Genomic DNA, 27,844 nt, shown 5'->3' with positions numbered 1-27,844 from the left:
TATAGAATGTTTTTGGAAATATTGAGTAGTATATGTCTGGAAAAGTGAATCAGGACCATACTGTGCATGCTTAGACTTATTAAGCAGAGTGGCTTGAACGTTTTTGGTAGTTATTGGTAAATCATTGAGGATTTTGGTGTAGGGAGATTAAGGAGATTGAGTCTGTGTTTTAAGGTTGTAATAGAGGGTCATGTTGGAGATTCTTTTGCAGGCTACTGCCTTCCCCTTTACCTGGTAAATGAGATTAGTGTTTCTTCAGGTTTAAAATTCTATGAAATGACTCCAAATGCTCTGAATAATACTGTTCTAATCTGTTACCATGTAACTTGGGGGGTCTCAAAAGCATGACCGTTAGTATATTGTCAAATACACTTAATATGTGTTAAGTAAAAAAGGTCATTGATATTTTTAGATATATTGGCTTAGTACTTTTTTTCAATAGGTGATGGTTTTTGCTTCACCTCCCTCCTTTTTTTTTTTTTTAGCAGCTTAAGCAGATAAGAGTTAAACAGTACTTCATTGACTTCCTGTGAAGCTTTGCTGAAAGAAGTTCCGTTGTATCTATTTTTAAAGCTGATTACTGTGAGCAGAGGATGCTGCTATTGAGTTATAAATGTCATCTCAGTATGTTCTCACTCAGCGTTCTTTGGATGACACTGGTGCTTGCATATAAAGTTTTGGAGTTTAAAGAATAGAAAAAGCAACACAGTTATCCCTGAAATGGTACCAGTAAATGAAATACTTAAAAGCATTGATCATGTCACTGTTGAGCAGTATGATTATTTCTCACCATCTGTATAGGTTTTACAGCTTACACCATGACTGAGTGGCAGAGTGAGTTATATTGTGACCTTATTTGGGAAATACTTTACTGCTCCAAAATGGTATTATATAATGGTGTGCAGCTTGTTTGTCAATCCTTGTATTAAGTGTTAATCATTCTGAAATTTACTGCCTGGGAAGTACAGGATCATTGGGTCTACAGATACTATTAAAATAGATTATTAGGGTTTTCCCCACCAGTGTTTTATTATAAAATTTTTCAGTCATACAGGAAAATTGGGAAAAATTTTAAAATAATTGTATACCTATCACCTAGATGCTACAGTTACCTAAATTATTGTTTTCAAGAGGAAAGTTCCACTTTCTTTGCTTTTTAAAAATAAGAGTTCTGAACCAGTTTGAACCATTTTCACATGTGACAGTATTTTCACTTAGCTGGGATGATTTTTGATGTTATTTTTTCAGAAATGATAAAATTCTTTGAGTAAAATAATTTAGTACAAATTCTGGAATTTAGTAGACCCCTAGTACTAGAGTAGACAACAGTATTTTAATTTATCCCCATATACGGTTCATACAAGTAACTTTTTAAATTCCATAAGATGTAAGTTTATTAAATTTTTGCAGGCAGAAATAAAATGTACTTTGAAAAATTCTTGTTTCTTGACATAATTTCTAGCCCTCTGTCATATAAGGGTAAAGTGCTGGCTTTTTTTCTCTTATGACTTCTTCAATCTTATTATGCAGTTAAACTGCTGAAGTTAAGGTTTCTTTTCCAGTTTCAAATCAGTGATAATAACATACATTTATACATTTTTATAAGTGGAAAGATACCTTTGGGAGTAATTGGTTCCAGTTTCCTTATATTACATTTGAGTCAGTGGAGGCTCAGAAAGTTTAAATAACTGTTGCAGGACACAGTAAACTAATGGGAGACCAGGAAATACATTTTAGATTTCTAGTTGTCTTTTTCCCCCTATTTTTTGGCCATGCTACACAGCATATGGGATCTTAGTTCCCTGACCAGAGACTGAACCTGTGCCTCCTGTAGTGGAAACATGGTATCCTAACCCCTTGACTGCCAGCGAAGTCCCTAGTTGTCTTGACTATTATCATATATATTTTCAAGTACTCTTTTGTAGAAAGAATAAACAGCATGCTGTCAGTTATGCAGTTTAGCCACTGAATGACAGCAGCTGACTATCAAAATGTAGTTTCAGAAAAAGTAACTGTGAGAATATCTTTATGAATACATTGGACTGATTGTTTTGTAAGTCATCATTGAATTTTTTTCCTAGATCTCAATCTCTTAATATTAATTTCTCAAAAGTCTTTTTCTTGAAACTTTTTTTGGGATGGAACATTCTCGTTATAACAAAAAAGAATGGTACTGTTCTCTGTACTTAACTTAAACATTAATAGATACACTTTAATATAGAGGGTTAATATATCTCCCCATACTATGTTCTTTTTTCCATTTCCTCTTTGCGAAGTACTTTGTGGCCAAGAGTAACATGGCAGCTTGTGTTTTAGTATTTTGTGTAATAGAAAATTCATTGGTTGGCCTCCTTTAAGGAGTTTTCTGTTTGTTTCATATTAATATAAAGGCTGCTTTCCAACACTGTCTTGCTTGATCTATAGAAATGGTGATTGTGGTTTCTGTCAGGTTGTATTTATCTTTTTACTTTTGAAGCTAAAACAGGAACAGTGGTCATTTAATTTTCAGTATCCTTATGTATTGGTGACACATAAATCTTAGTCCCTTTTAGCTGAAAGTATACATGGAAACATGTACACCATTACATTAGGCCTGAGGTACAAAGGTACTTTGGCTTTTAGAGTAGGACCCGAGGTTGGGGAGAAGAACTCACACCAGTCCTGAACCTTTTTAAAAACTGACAACTGCATACTAAATCAGTGTTTGATTCTGGGGAAGTTGTGAGAGGACAAGAGAAAAGAAAGATGGAAGCTATAGAGTAGAATTTGCAGTTACTTAGATGTGAAGGTTAGTGTTAAGGGTAGTAAAAACTGCCTTCAAATACTGAATTAAAGAAAAGCTTTTGCTACCACTCAAAGTTAAGAAAGGCAAGTTTTGTCTTCAGTGCATTTACAAGAAAAATTGAATAGTTGTGTTCCTCTGTGCATCTTTGGAGAAATATTAGAGCACATTGTATAAGTTGAAGTAACTGCTGACAGAATTTTGAAATGTAATTTTTTGTAATAAGCCCAAATATCCATCATGCTTCATTGCTCTAAGGTTACAAGTTTAGACAGATTTTGCTGGTTAAATTCTGCCCTGAAAGCACTGAACCATAAGCCTACTGCCTTAAAATGTTTTTTAATAGAACTGCAACTCAGACCACTTACCAAATACTCTGATCCATGCATAGGCTTTTATAGTTTCTTTTTTTTCCTTTTAAGAAGTGTGATGCTTATGGTGCACATCTCTGGTGGTTTTAAGAAATATAAGCTGGCTTTTTGGGAGATGCATCCTTGAGTAGGAAAATGTTTTAAATTGATTTTCAGTAACTGTTTCAGCCAGCACTTCAGATTGTTCTTATGCACCTGATGCCATTATATCCTTGTGGTCAATAACTTTCTCCTTGTTGTGGCTTACTCCACAAATTAAAATAACTTTTTGGCCCATTATATTTTGGTTTGTGTATTTTATCTCTCATCCAGCATAGTACTGGATACCTGGTAGATTCTTAGTGGAAAATTATTTGAAAAGTCAAAGATATCGACATGGCCCAGTCACCCAAAGACTGGCTTCCTGCCTTCACTTCAGAATTGGCCTCAAAAATCACCACTCAGAGAGGACCGTAAGACCATCCTCTCTAAAGACAGCAACCATACAGGCCTCTCTTTGCATACCCTGCTTTGTTTTTCTTCAAAGCCTTTTTCTTATACAACCCTGATACCAAGGAAATGGGAGTGCTCTAAAACCAGGAATTTTGTCTTGTTCATTGTTGTATCCATCCCTAGTGCCTAGCACATAGTATAAAGTCACATATTTTCTGGAGGTGTAATAAAGGTTAGAAATGATGCCAGAAGGATATAAATATACATCAGAAATGAATTCAGCCCTCGTGTACACAGATAACTGTAGTACAGGATGGGTTCAGATGACATGGAGAAGAACTGCATTGAAAATATTCAGGATATTTTAGAGGTTTGTTACCTCTAGCTAGCCTCTTAGGAAACTGACATTTAAGCTGGGTCTTTTTCAAATTAAGGAACAAATACATAGTGATTCGGAGACGAAAAAGTGAATCGGGGTAGCATGTATAAGAAAAGGTAAAATGAAAAAGAAATACAGAAAGGCAAAATGGTTCTCTGAGGAAGCCTTACAAATAGCTGGGAAAACAAGCTAAAGGCAAAGGAGAAGAGTTGAATGCACAGTTCCAAAAATAGCAAGGAGAGATAAGAAAGCCTTCCTTAGTGATCAATGCAAAGAAATAGAGGAAAACAATAGAATGGGAAAGACTAGAGATCTCTTCAAGAAAATTAGAGGTACCAAGGGAACATTTCAGGCAAAGATGGGCACAGTAAAGGATAGAAATGGTATGGACCATTTCTTGTCCATAACAGAAGCAAAAGATATTAAGAAGAGGTGGCAACAATACACAGAAGAACTATATAAAAAAGATCTTCATGGCCCGGGTAACCACAATGGTGTGATCACTCCCCTAGAGCCAGACATACTGGAATGTGAAGTCAAGTGGGCCTTAGAAAGCATCACTATGAACAAAGCTAGTGGAGGTGGGTGATGGAATTCCAGTTGAGCTATTTCAAATCCTGAAAGATGATGCTGTGAAAGTGCTGCACTCAATACGCCAGCAAATTTGGAAAACTCAGCAGTGGCCACAGGACCGGAAAAGGTCAGTTTTCATTCCAATCCCAAAGAAAGGCAATGCCAAAGAATGCTCAAACTACCGCACAATTGCACTCATCTCACACGCTAGTAAAGTTATGCTCAAAATTCTTCAAGTCAGGCTTCAATAGAATGTGAACTGTGAACTTCCAGATGTTCAAGCTGGATTTAGAAAAGGCAGAGGAACCAGAGATCCAACCGCCAACATCTGTTGAATCATCGAAAAAGCAAGAGAGTTCCAGAAAAACATCTGCTTTATTGACTATGCCAAAGCCTTTGACTCTGTGGATCCCAACAAACTGTGGAAAATTCTTCAAGAGATGGGAATAGGAGATCACCTGACCTGCCTCCTGAGAAATCTGTATGCAGGTCAAGAAGCAACAGTTAGAACTGGACATGGAACAACAGATTGGTTCAAAATCGGGAAAGGAGTACATCAAGGCTGTATATTGTCACCCTGCTTATATAACTTATATGCAGAGTACATCATGCGAAATGTCAGGCTGGATGAAACACAAGCTGGAATCAAGATTGCTGGGAGAAATATCAATAACCTCAGATATGCAGATGATACCACCCTTATGGCTGAAAGAGAAGAAGAACTAAAGAGCCTCTTGATGAAAGTGAAAGAGGAGAGTGAAAAAGCTGGCTTAAAGCTTAACATTCAGAAAACTTAAGATAATGGCATCTGGTCCCATCACTTCATGGGAAATAGATGGGGAAACAATGGAAACAGTGACAGACTTTATTTTGGGGGGCTCCAAAATCACAGCAGATGGTGACTACAACCATGAAATCAAAAAGATGCTTGCTCCTTGGAAGAAAAGCTATGACCAACCTAGACAGCATACTAAAAAGCAGAGACATTACTTTGCCAGCAAGGGTTCGTTTAGTCCAAGCTATGGTTTTTCCGGTGGTCATGTATGAATGTGAAAGTTGGACTATAAAGAAAGCTGAGTGCTGAAGAATTGATGCTTTTGAACTGTGGTGTTGGAGAAGACTCTTGAGAGTCCCTTGGACTGCAAGGAGATCAAACCAGTCAATACTAAAGGAAATCAGTCCTGAATATTCATTAGAAGGACTGATGTTGAAGCTGAAACTCCAATACTTTGGGGCCACCTGATGTGAAGAACTGACTCACTGGAAAAGACCCTGATGCTGGGAAAGATTGAAAGCGGGAGGAGAAGGGAAAGACAGAGAATGAGATGGTTGGAAGGTATCACTGGCTTGATGGACATCTGTTTGAGCAAGCTCTGGAAGTTGGTGATGGACAGGGGAGCCTGATGTGCTACAGTCAATGGGGTCGCAAAGAGTCGGACATGACTGAGCAAGTGAACTGAAAATATTCAGTTTGGCTGGAATATGCTAGTGAAATTAGTTATAAAGGTAGGTTAGACCCAGGTTAGTGGAAAGTCTAAAATCAAAGCTGAGCTGGATTTTGTCTCATTGGTAGTATAGAAATTGTGTCTCACTCCCCTTAAAAGGTAGGTAGTTATATGTGGTGTGATTGAACATGTATAGGAATAGACTAAAGACAAGTTTTTTGATTGAAGTATAGTTGATTTATAATGTTTCAAGGTTATAGCAAAGTGGTTCAGTTTTATACATATATTCTTTTACAGATTATTTTCCATATAGGTTATTGCAAGATACTGAATATAGCTCTGTTGTACGGTAGGTCCTTGCTATTTATTTTGTATGTAGTACTGCAGATGGTGATTGCAGCCATGAAATCAAAAGGTGCTTACTCCTTGGAAGGAAAGTTATGACCAACCTAGACAGCATATTAAAAAGCAGAGGCATTACTTTGCCAACAAAGGTCTGTCTAAGTCAAGGCTATGATTTTTCCAGTAGTCATGTATGGATATGAGAGTTGGACTATAAACAGAGCTGAGTGCCGAAGAATTGATGCTTTTGAACTGTGGTGTTGGAGAAGACTCTTGAGAGTCCCTTGGACTGCAAGGAGGTCCAACCAGTCCATCCTAAAGGAGATCAATCCTGGGTGTTCATTGGAGGGACTGATGTTGAAGCTGAAACTCCAATACTTTGGCCGCCTGATGGGAAGAGCTGACTCATTGGTAAAGACCCTGATGCTGGGAAAGATTGAGGGCAGGAGGAGAAGGGGACGACAGAGGATGAGATGGTTGGGTGGCATCACCGACTCAATGGACATGGATTTGGGTAGGCTCTGGGAGTTGGTGATGGACAGGGAGGCCTGATGTGCTGCAGTCCATAGATCGCAAAGAGTCAGACATGACTAAGTGACTGAACTGAACTGTATATATCTGTTAATCTCAAATTCCAAATTTATTAACGCCTCACTCAAGGAAGGTTAGTGTAAGTCTGAGAATGTTGCTTTGAGGTGCTGGCATTTGATTGGAGAAATACAGTAGGCAGTTGGAAAGCTACCAAGGCCTAAGATTTGGGAATCTTTTGCAAAGCAGTTTTTGAATCCTTGAGTTAGCAAAGGAAGAGTCATAAGAGTGCATGGAGAAAGAAAGGAAATGGAGAGTAGATTCTTCAGTTTAGAGCAGATTCTTGGGAAATAGCTGTTTTAGGAGGATAGAAAGGAAAAAAGGAAGAACAAAAGCAAGTAGGAGAACCGAGAGAGGATGACACTGGAGAAACTAAGGAAAGACATTTTCAGGAAGAAGGAGGATTCAAACTGTTTCTTCCAAAAAGATCTCTGTTGTAACTTTGTAATATGTGTATTATATGTTACTCTGCTGTACTGTTTAGCATAGTTCTTTACACATAGTTCTCAGCAATTTAGCATATCTTAAGGGAATCAGGACTCTCTCTTGCTTATCTTTAAGGATTAACATTTTGCAAAATGTTATGTAAATATTAGAGTTTAGTGCATTGTGCAGTCTGGTGTCCTGCTGAAGACTTTGGGAAGTCATTGGGAATAATTTGTGCTTTGCAGATTCTCTATATTATTATCTGTGATATATATATATATATATATATATATATATATATATATATATCTCAATAGTCTCTGTTTTTGTTTCCTGTTTATTAAAATAGTAACTGTCCTAACCAGCAACAATTGAAGGCTCTTAAAATACCAAGAGGAAAACAATTAATGGAGTTTAGGGATTGGATAAGTGATTGTGTTTTTTAACATACTTACTTGAGCTTTACAACTTACTTGAGCTATTTGGCATATGAATTATTTTAGACTGACTTCAATGAATATTGATTTTATCACTTTTTTGGTGCTTTCAGAAATAGGAAAATTAGAGTAAAACTTGATACAAGTGCAAAAGACAGATACCAGGAAACTTAAGCTGATTTGTTGAAAAGCTGATTAGAAAGGTTTCAGAAGTATTTTACCAAAAAGTTAGGGCTATAGGGACTTGGTGCAGCATTTTATCTAGGAAGGACAAAGATGGGACTAATGGTGAAAAGAAAAATCTGTGTTAAAGAGAATTTTGAGGCAATAAAATTGATCATGAATTGACTTGAAATTTTATCGTCTACTTGTATGACAAGAATTGACTTTTAATACATAAATACTAATTGTTGAGGCAAGGGAAAATAAGCAACTGTAATAGTAGCTGGTTTGGTGAATAGCAATATCTAAGACATCTGTATGTTGTTCTGTAGCAGTACCGTTAAAGATTACCGAGATAATCTGATTTAAGTACACACTTGAAAGTGGAGACATCATCTGGTGTATTGAATTGGTACTTTATCACCACAACCATTAAACAGAGGTGGTCAGGTGAAAGTTACCTTGTTAAAATCTAGCAGCAGCATGTGCACTTATTTAGAAATTTTTCCATGGTTTGGATGTTGGTTTTTAGTTTTTTATAAAGAAAAAGAAGTTCCTTAAAAAGGAAAACTTATCTCTTTTAGGTCTGATTAATGACAATATTTGTTCTGGATATTTAAATAGTCCTGTTTATTGAGGATTTTTAATTTACTTTTAATTTAGATGAGTTGGGATAATTTAAACATCCAGATTAGTTTATGCAAAGCAGGAAATAATATATTTTGCTTTTCTAACATCTCTTTTGTGGGTGAATGGTTACAGCAGTGTACAACTTCTTACACTTTTTGGTTGAGTCCTCTTTTATCTATCAGCCTAAAAAAGATAGATTTGTTCACAGAAGTTTATGCTCAGTTATTAGGCCTTATTAATTTAAGATTAAAAGTCTTGAAATAGATTACTGTTAAATTTTTTTTTCTTATTTACCTGTTAATGCCTATTTGAATGGAGGGACATGAGTGGACTTCAATGAATGCAACAGTCTTTCTTGCATTATAATCACACACCTGGTGTAGTGGATTCAGCACATTTAAAATAAAAATAATTTTATGTTCTCATTTAACCATTGCACTTCTGATCATTTTTAGGCGAAACCTGACCAAACTGTCCCTGATCTTCAGCCACATGCTGGCAGAACTAAAAGGAATCTTCCCAAGTGGACTCTTTCAAGGAGACACGTTTCGGATTACTAAAGCAGATGCTGCAGAATTTTGGAGGAAAGCTTTTGGGGAAAAGTAAGTGTCAAAATAATGAATTTAAACTATGAAGAACTGAAGCTTGTATTTTGGGTTTTTGTTTAGTTTGAAACAAAAATAATGAATATATGCATAACTACTTCCCAACTGTGGTAAATATTAGCCTAGTTTTTTTGTTGTTGTTGTTCTGATCATGTTTGTGTTTTTTTTTCTTAAAGAAGTAGATAGACCTTTGCCGTTCTGTTGAAACCCATGCTGTTCTCTTTTTCCTAATCCATTATGCTGTTAATGAACACATACATTTCAAATTATTTGCTATTGCAAGCAGTGCTACAGAAAACAAAATTGTATTTGCCTTCATATGCAGGAGTTTCTCAATACTTACATACTTAGGAGTGGAATTGCTGAGTCAGGGGTTTCACATCTGCTTTGCCATACATTGCCTAACTGCTTTCCAAAGTGGTTGTACCAGTTTCTATTCCTTTGAGTAGTATGCATGTGTTCCAGTAGCTCTGCAATTTGGCTAACACTGGTAATATGAATTGGTATCATATTTTGCTTTATATTCTTAATGACAAGGGAGCTTGAGCACCTTTTCACATTTGTCACCTGTCTAGGTTCTTTTTCTGACTTGGCTGTTTTCCTATAGACTTGTCTTTTTCCTATTGTAAGATACTAATTCTTTGTTAGTCACTAACATTAGAGATGTCTGTGGCTTGTGTTTCCACTTTGTTATATTGTCCTTTTTATAAAAAAAAAAAAATTTATTTGGCTGTGCTGTGTCTATGCTGTTGCACAGGCTTTTCTTTAGTTGCTGCAAGCAGGGGCTACTCTCTGATTGGGGTGCATGGGCTTCTCATCACAATGGCTTCTCTTGCGGAGCACAGGCTCTAGGACATGAGGGCTTCAGTAGTTCAGGTCCCCGGGCTCTAGAGCACAGGCTCAGAGTTGTGGCACAGGGACTCGCTCAACTGCTCCACGCATGTGGGATCCTCCTGGAATAAGAATAAGAATTGAACCCATGTCTCCTGCATTAGCAGGCGGATTCTTTACCACTGAGCCACTAGGGAAGCCCATGATTTAAGTCAAGTTTTTGTTTCTCAGTATTAATATAAATGTTCTTGAATATACTCTGAAATTTTAAGTCAAAGAACTGAAAAAGTAGAAAACAATAAAATTTTTCAGTTGAATATACAGATCCTAATGTAAGTCTCTCTTTGAATGCTTTTTTTTTTTTTAATTGCAATATAATTGATGCACACTGTTAAGTTAGTCTCAGGTATATACTGCATATTGATTTGATGTATGTTAAATGCTTGCTTTATTTTAAAAAGTTGTGTTTAAGCATCAGATATAGAATGATTAGTGATTTTAAAAAACCTAGTTGAAGAGGATGGGCATGAGTTTAACTTTGTTACTTTTACTTAGTAACTATCTACTTTAGAAAAGAGTTTGAATTGCCACTTGATCTCTATCAGGCAGGTGAATACATAAAGGCAATGAGATTTTACTTTATTTATTTTTTTGATCTTGGGAAATAGATATCCCACAGTACCCTTTGCTAGCCATATCTGGAGTTTAATCATTCTTTTGTTAAATAATTTCTTCTTCATTTGTATCAGAACTCTCTTCTTCTTGTACCTTAAGCTTTATATTCCTCAAGTGTAGTCCTTGATAGTGTGGGTTCCTCAAAAGAATCAGGGTGTTTTATGTGCTTTTAAAAGGTTAGTTTAAATACAGTAAGTGAAGATCTGGCCACAGGTTACATCTCTAATACAAAAAGGATAATCTCATCTCTCTTCCTGCTTCTCTAATACAGCAAATGTCTGAAGGTGAGAAAGGGGATTAACTTGTGGCATTCTGCCAAAGAAAAGCGGGAAAAGATGTCTCTGTTATTAATTTACTCAATAGGAAGTTAAGAAACGTATCGTTTATGCCTTTTCTGTTATCAATGTAAAACATAATTCAGTTTCTCTAAGAAAATTAAAGTGGATTTTGAGAATTTAAAGAGACTGTTTTCCTTGACTGTAGTAATGCCTGGAATTATCTGCTATCTTATTCTGTGCCTTCTCTCTCACTGCCACCCTAGGACAATAGTCCCTTGGAAGAGCTTCAGACAGGCCCTTCATGAAGTACATCCCATCAGTTCTGGGCTGGAGGCCATGGCTCTGAAATCCACTATTGATCTGACCTGCAATGATTATATTTCAGTTTTTGAATTCGATATCTTTACGAGACTCTTTCAGGTAGGATGCTAAAATGTTGGTTGAACTAATTATTGCCACTTTTCTGAAGGGGAACCTTTTAAAAAAATAACATTTGGATATTTGGGAGTTTGCCTATTATAAAAGTATTTTTATTCTAGAAACTATAGTTTAAAAAAAGGTTAAAACTACTCTGTATTTTATATGTGTGTGTGTATATATATATGTAAAAAGAGTAACTATATAATCTGCTTATTCTCCTCATATTTATAATCTTTCTCTGTTAAATATTCTTTACATCATTTTTTTTTTCTTTGCATCATTTTAATTTTTGTATTTTACCCTAAAAATGGGTATAATATACTTCCTGAGTTCAGCTACTGGACATATATGTATGTTTCCAGCTTTTTCTCCTGTGGTATTAAAATTCTTGACTAATATTGAGATGCATTGATGGTTCACAACTCCTTTCCTTTTCTAAAAATAATGTGTGTATATGCAACCTTGCATAAACCTTTATTTGGAACTTCTTACTTGAACATCAGGCCTTGCCCTGTTTTCTTTGTTTTTGTCTGTTGTTTAACCTCATCATTACTCTAGTAGTAGCTCCAGCAGGTTAGAGCTGCTTGAAAATTTTCTGTATTTTGCACAGTTAGGCTTCTCCCTATAAGCATGTGTTATTTTCTTCTTAGCTTTTCAAAGTTTTTATTTCCCAAACATGTTTATCTTCCCTTAAAGTAACAATATGGTTGAAAATTTGTGACACTAAATGGAGAGTTTATATTTGAGTATTGAGGTGGATTTTTCTTTTGCTCTTCGTTGCTCTGAGGCTGGTTGTATGTTTGGAGCCGGATGGTCTGATTGATCTCTTGTTTCCTTAGCCGTGGTCCTCTTTGCTCAGGAACTGGAATAGCCTTGCTGTAACTCATCCTGGTTACATGGCTTTCCTGACATATGATGAAGTGAAAGCACGACTCCAGAAATTCATTCACAAACCTGGCAGGTCAGTGGAATGAAGCAAAGAGGTTTATTCACCTGAATTTTATTCTGTGACCTTTGCTGAAAAGGAGGAAACATGATCTTTTACTAGTTCCCCAGTGGCCACATTTCTGTGGTAGGATTGATGTCTGTTTATCAGAGGAATTGACTTATTCAGATACTATGATTTGACAAATGCTTTCAAGCCACTTAAGAATTAAGCTTTTGTGCCTTTTCCTTTTGGTGTGGAGTCATTGAAGAATCTATTATTGATGGTCTTTTTGATTTTTGTCTCTGTCTCATCTTCCACCCTAATGCAAGCATATGTAATCAAGGTTTTGTTTCTCTGTTTTCAGTTACATTTTCCGGCTGAGCTGTACTCGTCTGGGTCAGTGGGCTATTGGGTATGTCACTGCTGATGGGAACATTCTCCAGACAATCCCTCACAATAAACCTCTCTTCCAAGCGCTGATTGATGGCTTCAGGGAAGGCTTGTGAGTACCTACTGTTTATCATCTGTTAGAGTCTAGGAACTTAGGGCTGTGAAACTGCATCATTAATGACTTTATTCCAGGTTTTCTCTACAGGTTAAGATTCAGGAAACATTAACAGCTTATATTGTTTGAATTTTCAACTTCTGTAGGACTTCTGTTTTTATTTAAAAAGGATTCCTTGAGTGAAATTATTTTTTCCTCTACTATTTCCATTGTTACTCTGAGTAGATTTTATCTTTCTTTTTTTTCCACACGTTAACTTTTTTCAGGTCTATATTAGATTTTAAAATATATAGTACTCTCCAAACACAGGGGCCTCCCCTAGAGCTCAACAGGTAGAGAATCTGCTTGCAGTGCAGAAGGCACAGGACACACGGGTTTGATCCCTGGGTTGAGAAGATCCCCTGGAGAAGGAAATGGCAACCCACTTGCCTAAAGAATCCCATGGACTGAGGTGCCTGGTGGGCTAAAGTCCAAAGGATCACAAAGAGTGACACAAAGACAGGAGTGAGCTACTACAACACTGACAACATCAGTATTGTCCTCCAGACACTGATACTCTTTCTCCAGGGCACAATGCCACAGGCTCTATTTTAATCAAGGAGTTGATAAGCTTTTTTTGTGAAGGGCCAGATAGTAAATATTTCACCAGTCTTTGCAAACCGCATAAGTCTGTGTCACTTGGTGGTGCAGTGGTTAAGAATTCACTTTGCAGTGCAAGGGACATGGGTTCAATCCCTGGTTGGGGAACTAAGATCCCACATGCTGCAGAGCACTTAAGTCCACATGCTGCAACTAGAGATTTCAGTGCCACAGTGAAAGATCCCTCATGACACAGTGAAGATCTCCCATGCTGCAATTAAGGCCTGACTCAGCCAAATAAATAAATAGATAAATATTAAAAAAAAATGTAAAGTGTTACCAGTTATTTGACTAGGCAAAATTAGGATGACTTAAATGTTCCTGAGGGCAGCAGGCTCAATGGCCTTCATCCTAACTTCATTTTAATTCAGCAGAATTTCTTCAGGCTATGGGTTTTTGTAATCTCTGCTAATATTTATGACTTAAGTTCCTATTTATTATAGAATTCCTATTCCTTTGGGAATTCAAATTGATTAGCAGTTGGTAAGCACTAAGAATACTAACAGTTGGCCAGGTATGAGAAAACTACTTGTGTTTTAAAGTGATTAGGAAAATCCATTTTCCATTACACATCATTTTCTACAGTAATGTTAGAACTGAAAGGGGGTACTTCACCAGATGTCAGAGCAATTTGATGCTAGAAGCTTCCTGGTAGTTGATCTCAGTGGCTTAATGTGCTTCTTGTTACTTTTCTTTCAAATTGGTGTCTCTTAGTGTTAAATCTGTAAACAAGGGTGTTTTAAGGTCTTTGGTTGAAGCAAATGTCATTTTTTTAAAATTGAGAATTCACACTTTAATCTGTGGTCATCCACAGATAAAAATAGGAGTTGGTAAGTTGTGGCGCACAGACTAGGTCTTTTAGTCTGTGTCTAAGATAGTTTTTCCTTTTCAGAATGTTGTTAAAAAAAAATGAAGAATATGTGACACAGACTTACGTGGCTTGCAGAGCCTGAAACATTTACTAACTGGCCCTTTACAGGAAAAGCTTGTCAACCCCTTAATTAAAATAGAGCCTGTGACACCCTGGAGAAAGAATGTCAGTGTTTGAAGAGTATCTTCTTAGAACTGATCTGTGTTATTTAATTTTTTTGAAGTACTAATAAAATTTCTCTTTACACTTCTCCGAAATTGCCCTTTTAGAGTGAGAGAATTCCTAGATAACATTTGTCTGTACTAGTAAGCAGTGATAAATTGGCTTCAGTAGACCCCCAAGATTGGTTACTCTTTTTACAGCTATTTGTTTCCTGATGGACGGAATCAGAATCCCGACCTGACAGGCTTATGTGAACCAACTCCTCAAGACCACATCAAAGTGACCCAGGTGAGTTTTGTTTTCCATTTTAATCATATTTCTAGACCTAAGCTTCTATATATTACTCTGTAGAACTGACAGAATTACATTAAGTGGTTGGAACACTTAAAATTTTAAACCATGGACTAGATTAGTGAATTTACGTGTGTGTGGTCTCTTTTTAAACCCTGTTTCTTTTTTTTTTTTTTTTAAACCCTGTTTCTTAAAATAGGACCAAGACTAGGTGCTTTCTGTTTTACCTGTTCACTGTTGTGACACTCTGTTTCCAGGCAAAGATTAGTATTACAAGTATTGCAGTCATTCATTCATTCATTCAACAAATATTTGTAGGGGACTGAATAATCTCTTTTTCTTTTTTAATCAAAGGAGCAATATGAATTATACTGTGAGATGGGCTCCACATTCCAACTGTGTAAAATATGTGCCGAGAATGATAAAGATGTGAAGATTGAGCCCTGTGGCCACCTCATGTGCACATCCTGTCTAACATCCTGGCAGGTATGGATCCAAACCCTGCTTTCTCTCAGCTAAATAATCACAGTGAAGAATTGGGGATTGTATATACTTTATGGATATAAAGAATGGTTTGTGGGGTAGGTCCTAAACTTTTGGTGCTTTTTTCATTTTTAGGTACTGTATTTTTAGTGGACGAATATTTTAAGAACTTTCAGATGTGTGTGTCACCATCTCCTATTTCCTTTGTAGGAATCAGAAGGCCAGGGCTGTCCTTTCTGCCGATGTGAAATTAAAGGTACTGAGCCCATTGTGGTTGATCCCTTTGATCCTAGAGGAAGTGGCAGCCTGTTGAGGCAAGGAGCAGAGGGAGCTCCCTCCCCAAATTATGAGGATGATGATGATGAACGAGCTGATGATTCTCTCTTCATGATGAAGGAATTGGCTGGTGCCAAGGTAAGTCTACAGTTTAATAGATTGTGGCAGAATCTATCATCAGCTGTGTCCTAAAGCAGTAGATCACTTAACAACATCTAAAATACAAGGAGTAAAAATAGTATTTACTGAACATTTACCATGTGAAAGAGAACCATGCTAAATACTTGGCTACTTTAACTCATAATCCTATACTTAGCCATATTCATGTAACCCTATGAGTAGAAGCTAGTATTATCCTTGTCCAGCAATTGAAGAAATCAAAGAACAATGAGGCTAAGGAATTTGCTGAAGGTCACACTACTAGTAAGTTGAGCCAGAATCTGTGACCAGGCATCCCGCCTTCCAGGCCCATGCTCTTACTGTCTGTATCCTAGAACTGGGTTCTACTCGGATAGCTTGGTGGAGAAAATGAAGGGGGAATAAAAGAATTGGACTCTGTTTTGCTACTGTGACTAGAATATTTTCTCTCTGTTTTTTTCTCTAGTGAAGTCTTGGCAATGGAAAGTTAGGTTTAGGCAGGAGAAACAAGGGCTTGTTAACCAAATAAATGGCAACTAAAGTGATTGGAAGGTGGTAGGAGGTACCGTACAGAGACTACACAAACTAGAAAGACTCTAGTAAAGGTAGGAAAGATAAAGGCCAAGAAAGGATGTGACCAAATTCTGTTACATCAGCGGTAGGATAAAACAGAGATTTATTCACTAATTCAAAGTAAGGCAGTCACCAAAGACTTTAATAAATATAGGGCAGACAGAGGTTCTAATATGCTGTCAGTTCTCTAGTTTAGGCTTTTACAGCTTTCATAGGAGGCATTTTTTGGTGCAGAAGAATCTTTCTTTTGTATCAGCACCCGACTGCCTGGCGCATGGTAGGTGCTCAGTAAATCCTGAGAAGGTGGGTGGGATTCTCTTCAGTGGTTGTGACCCGTTTGTCTCTTCCTCTCTGTCCTCAATGCCACTGCCTTATTTCAGGCTCTCAGAAGCATAGGTTCTCCCTGTTTCCAGTCATTGATCTACAACACACACCTTGATCATCTCATTCCTTTGCCTCATGCTCTTTAGTGACTTCTCATTACTTAATGGATTAGTCAGTACATTCTCTGTTCTAGGCATTTTGCCCTGATAATCCTTTCCACTTGGTGTTTTGTGGAGTCTGAATCATCAAAGATTTCTCCATGCTTTTGTCTTGATAGTTTCTATGTAATTTAGCTCAGTTTTCATATTCTGAGAAATCTTTCCAGACTATACCCTGCTTCTCCTACCCCTAACTCACACATATTTACCCAAATATAATCTAGGTCTGGCTAAGTGTTTTTGGGATACTGTGAAATGTTTGCCATAGAACTTACCACCTGGTAATAATTTATTAAAAGTATTTCTTGGAAATTACATGGCAGTCCATGTCTGGAAATTCCATGGCAGTGATTAGAGTTCCTTGCTTCCACTGCTGGGTTTGATCCCTTGTTAAGTAACTGATGCAGAGTACATCATGAGAAACGTTGGGCTGGAAGAAGCACAGGCTGGAATCAAGATTGCCGGGAGAAATCTCAGTAACCTCAGATAGGCAGATGACACCACCCTTATGGCAGAAAGTGAAGAGGAACTAAAAGCCTCTTGATGAGAGTGAAAGAAGAGAGTGAAAAAGTTGGCTTAAAGCTCAACATTCAGAAAACGAAGATCATGGCATCTGGTCCCATCACTTCATGGGAAATAGATGGGGAAACAGTGGAAACAGTGTCAGACTTTATTTTTGGGGGCTCCAAAATCACTGCAGATGGTGACTGCGGCCATGAAATTAAAAGACGCTTACTCCTTGGAAGAAAAGTTATGACCAACCTAGATAGCATGTTGAAAAGCAGAGATATTACTTTGCCAACAAAGGTCCATCTAGTCAAGGCTATGGTTTTTCCTGTGGTCATGTATGGATGTGAGAGTTGGACTGTGAAGAAAGCTGAGTGCTGAAGAATCTATGCTTTTGAACTGTGGTGTTGGAGAAGACTCTTGCGAGTCCCTTGGACTGCAAGGAGATCCAGCCAGTCCATTCTGAAGGAGATCAGCCCTGGGATTTCTTTGGAAGGAATGATGTTAAAGCTGAAACTCCAGTACTTTGGCCACCTCATGCGAAGAGTTGACTCACTGGAAAAGACTGATGCTGGGAGGGATTGGGGGCAGGAGGAGAAGAGGACGACAGAGGATGAGATGGCTGGATAGCATCACCGACTCGATGGACGTGAGTTTGAGTGAACTCCAGGAGTTGGTGATGGACAGGGAAGCCTGGCGTGCTGCGATTCATGGGGTCACAAAGAGTTGGACAAGACTGAGCGACTGAACTGACTGACTGACTGACTGAATGGGTAACTGAGATCCCACACACCATGTTGTGTGACCAAAAAATAATCATTTCCCATTGTAAGTTCCTAGAAGGCAAGAGTCACCTCTTGTAATTGGCTACTCACGAGTGAGCACATAGTAATTGCTTTGGATGTTTGGGAATTAAAAAGACATTGAAACGGGAATTGATAAATGTGTCTATGCTATATGGATAGTTGAGGAAATCTGGACTATTTGAGTAGTACATTTTAAATTTTTTGAAATTGACCCTTATGGGTGTTCTTTTGCAAGTCTGTCTGTAGGGTGAATTTCTAACAGTCGGATTGCTAGATAAGAGTATGTCCATTTAAACTCTTTGAGAGAGGAGAGGGATATAATTAGTGGTAGGGCATATGGGAATTTCAGAAAGCAATGATATTTCATTTTTTTAGCTGAAAGGTAGGTTCTATGTGGGTGTTTCATCTTATTCTTTGTACCTTATAGTTCATTATCTACTTTGTATGAATAAATATTGGAGTAAAAATATCTGTAACTTTTTTTGGATAGACATTAAAATTTATTCCCTGTATTTTTTGCCCTAAGGTCCCTCCTAAAGTATGTGCGACTGTGAGAGGACCTGCTTCATCACATCCCAGTAGCTTGTTGTTTTGTTGCTTAATTTTGATTTATTTTTAAAACAGTGAATCTACTTTTAAAAATATCCTTGTGATAAATACACATGGTTTTTTTGTTGTTGTTTAAAGTTGAAAAGAATTGCTAAAAATGTTAGTTATCTGCTTCCATCTCCTCCAGCTTCCATGTCCCATTCAGATTTTTCCATTCCTAAAGCTGTTCCTTAGCCATAGGCTATACTGCTTTCTCCTGATTTTTCGATATTAGTTATGTGTTTAGGAAAGGATTTAAATCTCTTATCTTCCTCCTTCCTACTCCCTAACTTCCGACTGTAGTTAATTGGAATGTTTTTTGGTTCAGTCAGTATTCAGTGTTTAAATGATTTTTGCTCCCTATTGTTTCAAGTAATATACTATAATGTGATTACTTCTGCTTTGTTTTACAACCTTGCACTTTTCTGAAGTAATTGATTTGTTTTTATTTCCTTAGTTTTCAACTTGTACCTGTCACTACTAAACATCCTCTTGGTGTAATTTTCTGTGGAGTAAATTCTGTGCATGTATTAATAAAGGAGATGTTGTGTAATGTAGTATACTGGTGTATGAGAGTCTGCCATGCTTTGGCACCAGTGTGGACTGGTGTTCCACTGAGTGTGCTGCCTTCTGTCGCCCTGAGGTCTCTCTTCGCCATCATCATGGGACTTCATTGCCTCTCTCTGTGTTGGATTTTGTAACGCCCATGTTTTTCTGTTTCTTGCTTTAACTTCCTTGTTTGAGTAGAGTATGCCCTCAAAATAGCATTCTGTGAAAAGGTGAGAGGTGAAATTTTTAAGACATCTGATATCTTAAAAATGTCTTTATTCAGCCCTCAAACTGTCTAAATATAGACTTACTGGGTTGAAAAACAATTTTACCTCTGTGAATTGTTACAGCCTCAGTGACTTCTAGTTTCTAGCATATTTTTGCTCTTTGATGCCTCCTTTCTCTCTGTCCTCAGAAGCCGTAGTCTTTATCTTTGATTCCCTGAAAAGGGAGTTGTTGTTTGGCTTGTTATGGGTTTCTTTTCTTTGGGCTACCTATGTAATGAACACTTTCTATATGGATATTTATATCCCTTAGGTCTTGCGAATGCTCTTTTTTTTTTTTTGTAATTTCTTCCTCATATGCACTTTTATCCTTTTATTGAGCTTTATTATATGTTGAGATAAAAGAACATTTTAGGGATTGGTTATGATATTGAGGCATGAATTGAAGAATATGATTGATTAGCTCAACCCTCTGCCCTTTAGGGATGAGAAGGAGGGATGGATGGTTGGGGGGATCAAAATAGGCAGAGAGGGCCTTCCAAACTGAGAAACAACTTGAAGAAAGTTAAGGAGGTAGGAATTCCAAAATAGAGAATTACAGAAAACGCTATTGGTTAGGGAGACCAAATTAGACTTGTGAAAGCCAGGCAGGAAAGTGACATTTTATGACATGGGAAAGTAGGAGTTACTGGTGGATGGTTTTTGAGCTAGTGAGGATTTAAGGATGATTAAGCTGGTAATGGTGAACAAAATGATTTGGTGAGATAAGAAACTAGAAAGTTGGGAGAATTGTTAGAAGGTGGTTTTGATAAGTTAGGTCTGAGGTTGGTAAGTAGAATGAAAAGGAAAATATAGATATGCCAGTCTTTTGTGGAAAAATAAAAAGATACAGTGCAAGAAAGAGAAGTCACTCAGTCCGATTCTTTGCAGCCCCATGGACTGTAGCCCGCCAGGCTCCTCCATCCATGGGATTTTCCAGGCAAGAATACTGGAGTGGGTTGCTATTTCCTTCTCCAGGGAGTCTTCCTGACCGAGGGATTGAACCCAGGTCTGCCCACATTATGGGCAGAGACTTTACCATCTGAGCCACCAGGGAAGGTGCAGTGACTGCCTAGATGTTGGTGGTAGAGGGAGAGTGAGTTTGGCGCTTCACTTTCTTAACCCTTGAGGTGCTGCGCTGCTCGTGCTCCATTGCCTTGGAGGCCATGTTCTTAGGTGTGAGTCAGAGCAAGCAACCTGTAATGCAGGCCTTTTCCCTCATTCTCCTCCTGGCATTAATGATGGGACTTACTATGGAGATGGTTGTTTTTCTGTCATTTTACATAAGTGCTTATAATACATATTTGCCTGTTTTCCATCTGTTTTGCTTTCAGGAAATGCAAATGCAAAGTAGTATTTTGTATAAATTCTCGTATATCTCTTGACAGCCTACTTGGACAAGCTTATCAGCTATTCATCACCCTGCTGTGGGCAGGGAAATGGAAAAGGTTATACATTTTATTTGTTTGTTTTGATTTGGCACAATTTTTGGAATACAAATTGACAAAAAAAATCATTGCTTTTAATTACTGAATCGAAATAACATTTCTTTGGAAGAACACAAGATGCTTTTTAATAATACCATTGATCACTTTATCTTATAAATCTCTCTTTTTTCTTTGAATCATAATAACCTCTGGAGAATTTATTTACTTTGATTTTTTTCTTCATTCTGCTCCTTAAGCATTATTTTCCTAGATGATTTGTTGAGAGATTAATGTGTATCCCTTTCTTTTAATACGACTTTCTTTTTTTAATCTTGAAAAGATTTTTCTTCTTCTGAAGATTAAGAGATGTAAAATCGTAAAGTTTTTTTAAAATTGTAAGCTTGGAAGCTTCTTACAGCACAGCAGTTTCTAGATACAAGCTTTGTAGCTTGTATCTCCATGGTACTTTTGTGATTGAGAGCGCCCTCTTATGGTAACATAAAAATAATTCAGAAAGCACTTCTGTAAGCCAAAGTCAGGCTCATTGGTATAATCACTGTTCATATTCTACTTCTTTACATCTTTAGGAGTTGAGAGTTACCCCTACTCAAAACAAGAATAACCTATTAGGAAATTTTTACTTGTATTAGGTGGAACGACCTCCTTCTCCATTCTCCATGGCCCCACAAGCTTCCCTTCCCCCAGTGCCACCACGACTTGACCTTCTACAGCAGCGAATATCTATCCCTTCAAGTGCTTCTGGTCTTGGAACTGCTTCGAAGGTAAAGCATTATCCATTTCTATAGTTTTCTCTGATTCTTTTTTGTGGATTAGTGGAATTTGATTACTTCCATCATGCTTCCATAGGCTCCTTCTGGCTCTCTTCATAAGGACAAACCATTACCAATACCTCCCACTCTTCGAGATCTTCCACCGCCACCCCCTCCAGACCGTCCGTATTCTGGTGGAGCAGAAACCCGGCCTCAGAGACGCCCCTTGCCTTGTACACCAGGCGACTGTCCATCCAGAGACAAACTGCCCCCTGTCCCCTCTGGCCGCATTGGAGAAGCATCATGGCTGCATCGGCCAATCCCCAAAGTACCAGTAGTTGCCCCAAACCCTAGTGACCCCTGGACAGGGAGAGAATTAACCAACCGGCATTCACTTCCGTTTTCATTGCCCTCACAAATGGAACCCAGAACCGATACGCCTAGGCTCGGAAGCACATTCAATCTGGATACCTCCATGGTGAGTCCTGATTTTGAAATTATTTATCTTAGTAACAAATATTTGTGGATGACATTGATGGGGAATGTTCTTTGGTATGTTTTGTACTGGATTCAGAGATAATATCATCCCTATTTTCGAGAAATATATCTGTTAATATGTTTATTAATGCAATAACCATATTTCTGCCATGAGTTGTATAAATAGAAAACACTTTAATTTTAGAGAAAGAAAAGATTATTTCCAGATAGAGCAGTCATGAGGGCTTTATGAGAAGAGTGGCATCTGAATTTGAAGTATCCTTTCCAAAGTGGATACTGTTTTAAGATAGACCTACAATGACAGAAATGCTTAAGATGTATTGTGGAATAAGAAGTGTTTAATTTGAGAGGAGAAGTTTTGTGTATCAGAGTAGGAAAGGGGGCTAGAAATGAACATTGTTGCTAGACTAGAGGACACTCTCCCAGAAGAATTGGAATTTATTTGGTATAAATGAAGAGTACATGAAGATTAAATTAGTGCAGTAATGTGACCAAAATGATGGCTTAAAGAGAGGAATCTAGGAATAGTATGCAGAATGGATTAGAAAGAGAATGGATGGAAAAAAGACAGGTTAGCAGTCCTTTGGATAAGCAGGAGATACGGGATAGAACCGGGGGTGGGAGCGGTGTATTCCTTCTTTTGTTGGTTCTTTATGCGCTCAGCAAGAAATCTTGCCCTCAAAAAATTTACATTCAACTGGAGGAAGGATGAAAAATAAACAGGCTAAACTATAAAATATAAAAGGTGTTTCATACTGATGAATGCTGTGGAGTTTTGGGTGGAAACCGTGTAGAGAAAGCTGGAGTTGGGATGGGGAGGCACATGAAGGGGCGACATACATTTCTCAGCAAAGATTTGGAGTAACAGGGGATGGAGGGAAAGCAGATGAGTTTGGGAGAGTCTGTGGTTGTAACCACAGAGGGGTTCCACATAGCTGGTACAGGGTAAACGAGAGGGAGACTCCTGGTCCAGGAGCAGAAGGGGGAGCCTGATTAGATAGAGACTTTAGGGAGCATGAAACAAAGACCCAGTGAGTCTTGAAAGCAGTTGGTCGGTGGAAAAAAGGATGAGAGGTCGCATATACATATATACACATATGCACACACCCCAGAGGTTTTTAACCTGGCTAACTAGGGATAGATATGTTGAATTTGACACAAGCCATTAAAGGAAGAATTGGACAGTGGCTAGTTAGAAACCCAAGAAGAAGATGGAACTGGAGGGTAAAGTTGAGAAATGCTGTGGTCCTTAAATGAACTATGTATTTCTTGGTTGAAAGGGAAGGGGGAAGGTAACTTAGCATTTAAGTGGCATTTGTGGGATAGGCAGTCTTAATTAGTGAGAGTGGATTAGGTTTGACTTTCAGTGGCATCAATATAGAAAAATATGTAGATTTTTAAAGCTAGAATGATATTTGTGCAGACAGCTAGTTTCCTCAAATCTTTCTAGAATTAAACAATTCCCATTTCCTTGCCTCATTTTTAGATCTGTCCTCCCTAACCCTTATATTTGAGCCTTCAACTGTACTTTTGTCACATATAATAAGCCCAAAGCATGGCATTGAGGATGAGGTCTCTGTCTATATGACTGTTCTTGTTATTTTGAATAGATTAAATAAGAGGAGATGCTTAGCTATATTAAGAACATTGTTTTTTTTTTTTAAACTCTTTTCTTTCCAGAATATGAATAGCAGCCCATTAGCAGGTGCAGAGTGTGAGCATCCCAAAATCAAACCTTCCGCATCTGCCAATGCCATTTATTCTCTGGCTGCCAGGTAAGTTTACTAAAACTGTATTTCATACAGTAGAGTTGATACTTTCAAACAACTTGTTTATAGGAAATTTAGAAAACCCAGAGGGTTGTAAAGCAGAAAATAAAAATCGACCTGTATTTCTATTATTTAAAAATTATCATGTATTGGACTGTTTCTTTCCATTATTTTCTCTGTGTATATGTACATAGTAGGAATGCAGAAGCAGGAGGTCAAGAGATATCTGCAGTAACAGGCAAGTTTGGCCTTGGAGTAAAAATGAAGCAGAGCAAAGGCTAAGAGAGGTTTGTCAAGGGAACACACTGGTCATAGCAAACATCCTCTCCCAACAACAAAAAATGAAAAGGAAGTTTGAGACCAAAAAAACAAAATAAGGTACAACGAGGAGTGTATTGTGGAAAACTTACATATAGGCAGTATTGGGCAGACACCCATCCAGAGGCACTTGTAGCTGCACTGCCCGTCACTGGAAGGGGAGCAAGGGAGTGTAAAGGGGCTAAAGCTAGAGATAGACTCTGACTCCTGAAGGAGAAGTGCGTCTGCAGCAATAGGAACCCGGTGAGGCGAGCTGGGGGGGAAATCTCTTGCCATTATTCCTCACAGACCATTAATCACCTATGTCAGCCGAAGCTATTCTTCCAGTTTTCATTTCAGATGAAACAAAGGTAAAGGTTGATGGGGAACTTACCTGGCTTGGGCATATTCCTTGTGAGCAGGCTAAAGCCCAGTCACAGAGAAGGGGGAGACATGGGACTGCAGGTGTAAGATGGAGCTCACAGAATAGAAACCAGTAGGTTTCAGCTACACAGTTATTCAGGAGTGTATCATTTAATTTCCACAGTTTTGTGACTTTTCAGTGTTACTTTTTTTAAAATTGATTTGTAACTTTATCTATTGTGATTAGAGAAAATATTTTGTATGATATTTAAAAAAATCTATTGAGACTTAGTTTGTGGCCTAACATATTGTCCATCTGTAAGGTGTCCTGTTTGTACATGTGAAGAGCGTGTATGCTGTTATTGTTGAGTAGAGCTTTTTGTGTTTGTCTGTTACATCTAATTGGTTTACTGTGTTAAGTCCTTTGTTTCTTTACTTATATTATATTTGGTTGTCCTGCCCATGATTATGAGTGGGGTGTTGACATCTCCAGTTATTGTAGAGCTGTCTGTTTCTCCCTTCAGGTCTGTCAGGTTTTGCTTCATGTATTGATATTTGGATGGTCTGTCATTAGGTGTATCAGTTCAGCTCAGTCGTGTCCGACTCTTTGCAACCCCATGATCCACAGCACACCAGGCCTCCCTGTCCTTCACCAACTCCCGGAGTCCACCCAAACCCATGTCCATTGAGTCGGTGATGCCATCCAGCCATCTCATCCTCTGTCATCCCCTTCTCCTCCTGCCCCAATCCCTCCCAGCATCAGGGTCTTTTCCAGTGGTCTTTTCTTTGCGTCAGGTGGCCAAAGTATTGGAGTTTCAGCTTCAACATCAGTCCTTCCAGTGAACAACCAGGACTGATCTCAGGTGTATAAATGTTTATAATTGTTAAATCTTCCAGTTTATATAATGTTCTTTGTCTCTTGTAACCTTTTTTGACTGAAAGTCTATTGTGTCTGAATATTAGCATAGCTCCCTCCTCCCCACAACTCTTTGGTTACTATTTGCACAGAATAACTTAATCCATCCTTTGGCTTGCAGCCTGTTTGTGTCATGGAGTCTCAAATGAGTCTCTTATAGATAGCATATCATTGGATCGTGTGTTTTAATCCAATTTGCCAGTCTCTGTCTTTTGATTGGAGAGTTTAGCTCATTTATATTTAAAGCAATTACTGATATGGAGGGACTTCTATCATTGTGCTGTTTGTTTTCTGTATTCCCTGTAGTTTCTTTGTCCCTCATTTCCTGCATTACTTTGTTTTCTGTTTAGTTTTTTTGTGTGTGTGGTGAAATGTTTTCAGTTCCTTTCTCATTTCCTTTTTCTATATTCTATAGATTCTTTCTTTGTGTTTACCATAGGGATTATACATAACATCCCAAAGCTATAACAGTATAATTTGAATTTATATCAGCTTAACTTCAGTAGCATGTAAAAACTCTGCTCCTTTACTGCTCCACCACACCCCTTTGGTTGTTGAGTCACTAAATTACATTTTTATATATTGTGTGCCCCTGGTTCTTTTAAACTAGATTATGATCTAGTTCTTTTAAGTGCATTAGTTTCCTAAAATTTACACGGAAAAAGAGATTTGGGGTTACCAACCAAAGTTACAGTAAAACTAGCTTTTATACTGTTAATTATGGATTTTTTTCCTTTTAAATGCATTGGTCTCTTATATCATGTAGGAAAAAAAAGGTACAGTTACAAACCACTCTTACAACGATACTAGCTTTTATAACTGTCTGTGTATTTACTTTTATGCAAGTCTTTATTTCTCCATACAGCTGGAAATTACTGTCTAGTTTTTTCATTTCACCCTGCAGGACTTGGGCATTTCTTGCACGGCAGGTCTAGTGGTCATGTATTCCCTCAGCTTTTGTTTATTTGGAAATATCTTGATTTCTCCCTCAATTTTGGAAGCAGTTTTACCAGATACAGGCATACCTCAAGAGATGCTGTGGTTTGGTTCCATACCACAGCATTAAGGTGAATATTGGGATAAAGTGAGACCCTGAATTCTTTGGTTTTGGTTTCCCAGTATATATAAATGTTGTGTTTACACTATGCTGGAGTCTGTTAAATGTGCAGTTGCATTATGTCCTATACACACACACACACACACACATCTTAATGTAAAATGTTTCATCACTAAAAAACTCTAACCATCACCTGAGCCTTCAGCAAGTCATAATCTTTTTACAATGGTAATACCAGAGATCACTGATTACAGATCACTATAACAAATATAATAATGAAAAACCTTGAAATATCTTGAGAATTACCAAAATGTGGCACACAGACATGAAGTGGAAAAATGCTGTTAGAAAAATGGTGCTAATAGACTGGCTTGATACAGAGCTGCCACAGGTCTTCAATTTATTTAAAAAAAACAAAGTGCCGTGTGTGAAGTGCAGTAGAATAAGGTAAGCCTGTGCAGGATTCTTGGTTGAGAGCTTCTTTTCTTTTAGCATTTAGAATATATAAGCCGACTGTCTTCTGGCCTTTAAAGTTTCCGATGAGAGGTCTGCTCATAATCTCATTGAGGATCACTCATGTCTGAAGATTTGCTTCTTTCTGTATCTTTGTCTGTTAAGAGTGTGAGTCTTTCTGAGTTCCTTTTGCTTGGAGTTTGTGGGACTTCTCAGATATTTGCGTTCATTGAGTTGGGAAGTTTGGGGCCCTTGTTTCTTGGTCTGTTCTCTCTGCCCCTTCTCTCTCTCTCTCCTTCTAGGGCTCCCACCGTGTGTATGTTGGTCCTTTGGTGGCATGTCCCACAGCTCCCTTAGACTCTGGTTTTCTTCAGTCTTTTTTTCTTTCTGTTTATTCCTCAGCCTTGATAATTTCCGTTGTTCTCTGTTCAAGTTCACTGATTCTTTCTCCTTGCTGCTCAAGTCTACCTTTGAATCCCTCTAGTGATTTTTTTTTTTATTTCACTTTACTTTTCAGTCTAGAATTTCTTTTTTGTTTCTTCTTAGGTTTTTCTGTCTCTATTGATACTTTCATTTTGTCCCACATGGTTTTCTTGATTTTTCTCCACATCTTCCTTTAAATCTCATGGAAGTCACTTCAGCCAGAGTGAGAGGGACTTAGAACAGTGCAGGGAGGTGCAGCAGCAGTGGCTGCTGCTCCTGCCCTTTGTCAGCACCTCTGAGAACAGGAGCAGCAATCCATGATCAGAACTCAGATTCCCAACATTTGAGGGGCTGAGTCCTTTTTTGTCCACCTTGACTCCTGAATGTTACGTGAAGGCTGCTCCAGGAACATTTGTACAGCTGCCTGCCCTGTG

At 38.0% G+C, this 27,844-nt stretch overlaps 1 protein-coding gene across 2 annotated transcripts in view; it reads left to right on the top strand.

Annotated features, from left to right (window-relative positions):
- The window catches only part of CBL (Cbl proto-oncogene), a 99,414-nt gene that overhangs the window by 55,132 nt on the left and 16,438 nt on the right, over positions 1 to 27,844 (top strand). Inside the window, exons 3-13 of one of the 2 annotated variants that reach the window (XM_027563488.1) lie at positions 9,023 to 9,169; positions 11,220 to 11,376; positions 12,216 to 12,337; positions 12,669 to 12,806; positions 14,682 to 14,769; positions 15,127 to 15,258; positions 15,466 to 15,669; positions 20,826 to 20,885; positions 21,515 to 21,646; positions 21,732 to 22,112; positions 23,813 to 23,907. In XM_027563488.1, the coding sequence (XP_027419289.1) occupies positions 9,023 to 9,169; positions 11,220 to 11,376; positions 12,216 to 12,337; positions 12,669 to 12,806; positions 14,682 to 14,769; positions 15,127 to 15,258; positions 15,466 to 15,669; positions 20,826 to 20,885; positions 21,515 to 21,646; positions 21,732 to 22,112; positions 23,813 to 23,907 (1,656 nt within the window). The remainder of the gene's footprint in view (positions 1 to 9,022; positions 9,170 to 11,219; positions 11,377 to 12,215; positions 12,338 to 12,668; positions 12,807 to 14,681; positions 14,770 to 15,126; positions 15,259 to 15,465; positions 15,670 to 20,825; positions 20,886 to 21,514; positions 21,647 to 21,731; positions 22,113 to 23,812; positions 23,908 to 27,844) is intronic. The other variant, XM_027563490.1, reaches the window with a different exon arrangement.

Source organism: Bos indicus x Bos taurus, chromosome 15 (genome assembly GCF_003369695.1).
Source record: "Bos indicus x Bos taurus breed Angus x Brahman F1 hybrid chromosome 15, Bos_hybrid_MaternalHap_v2.0, whole genome shotgun sequence".
NCBI classification, from domain to species: Eukaryota; Metazoa; Chordata; class Mammalia; order Artiodactyla; family Bovidae; genus Bos; species Bos indicus x Bos taurus.
Note: the sequence above shows the minus strand (reverse complement) of the source record. Positions and strands in the feature narration are given on the sequence as shown.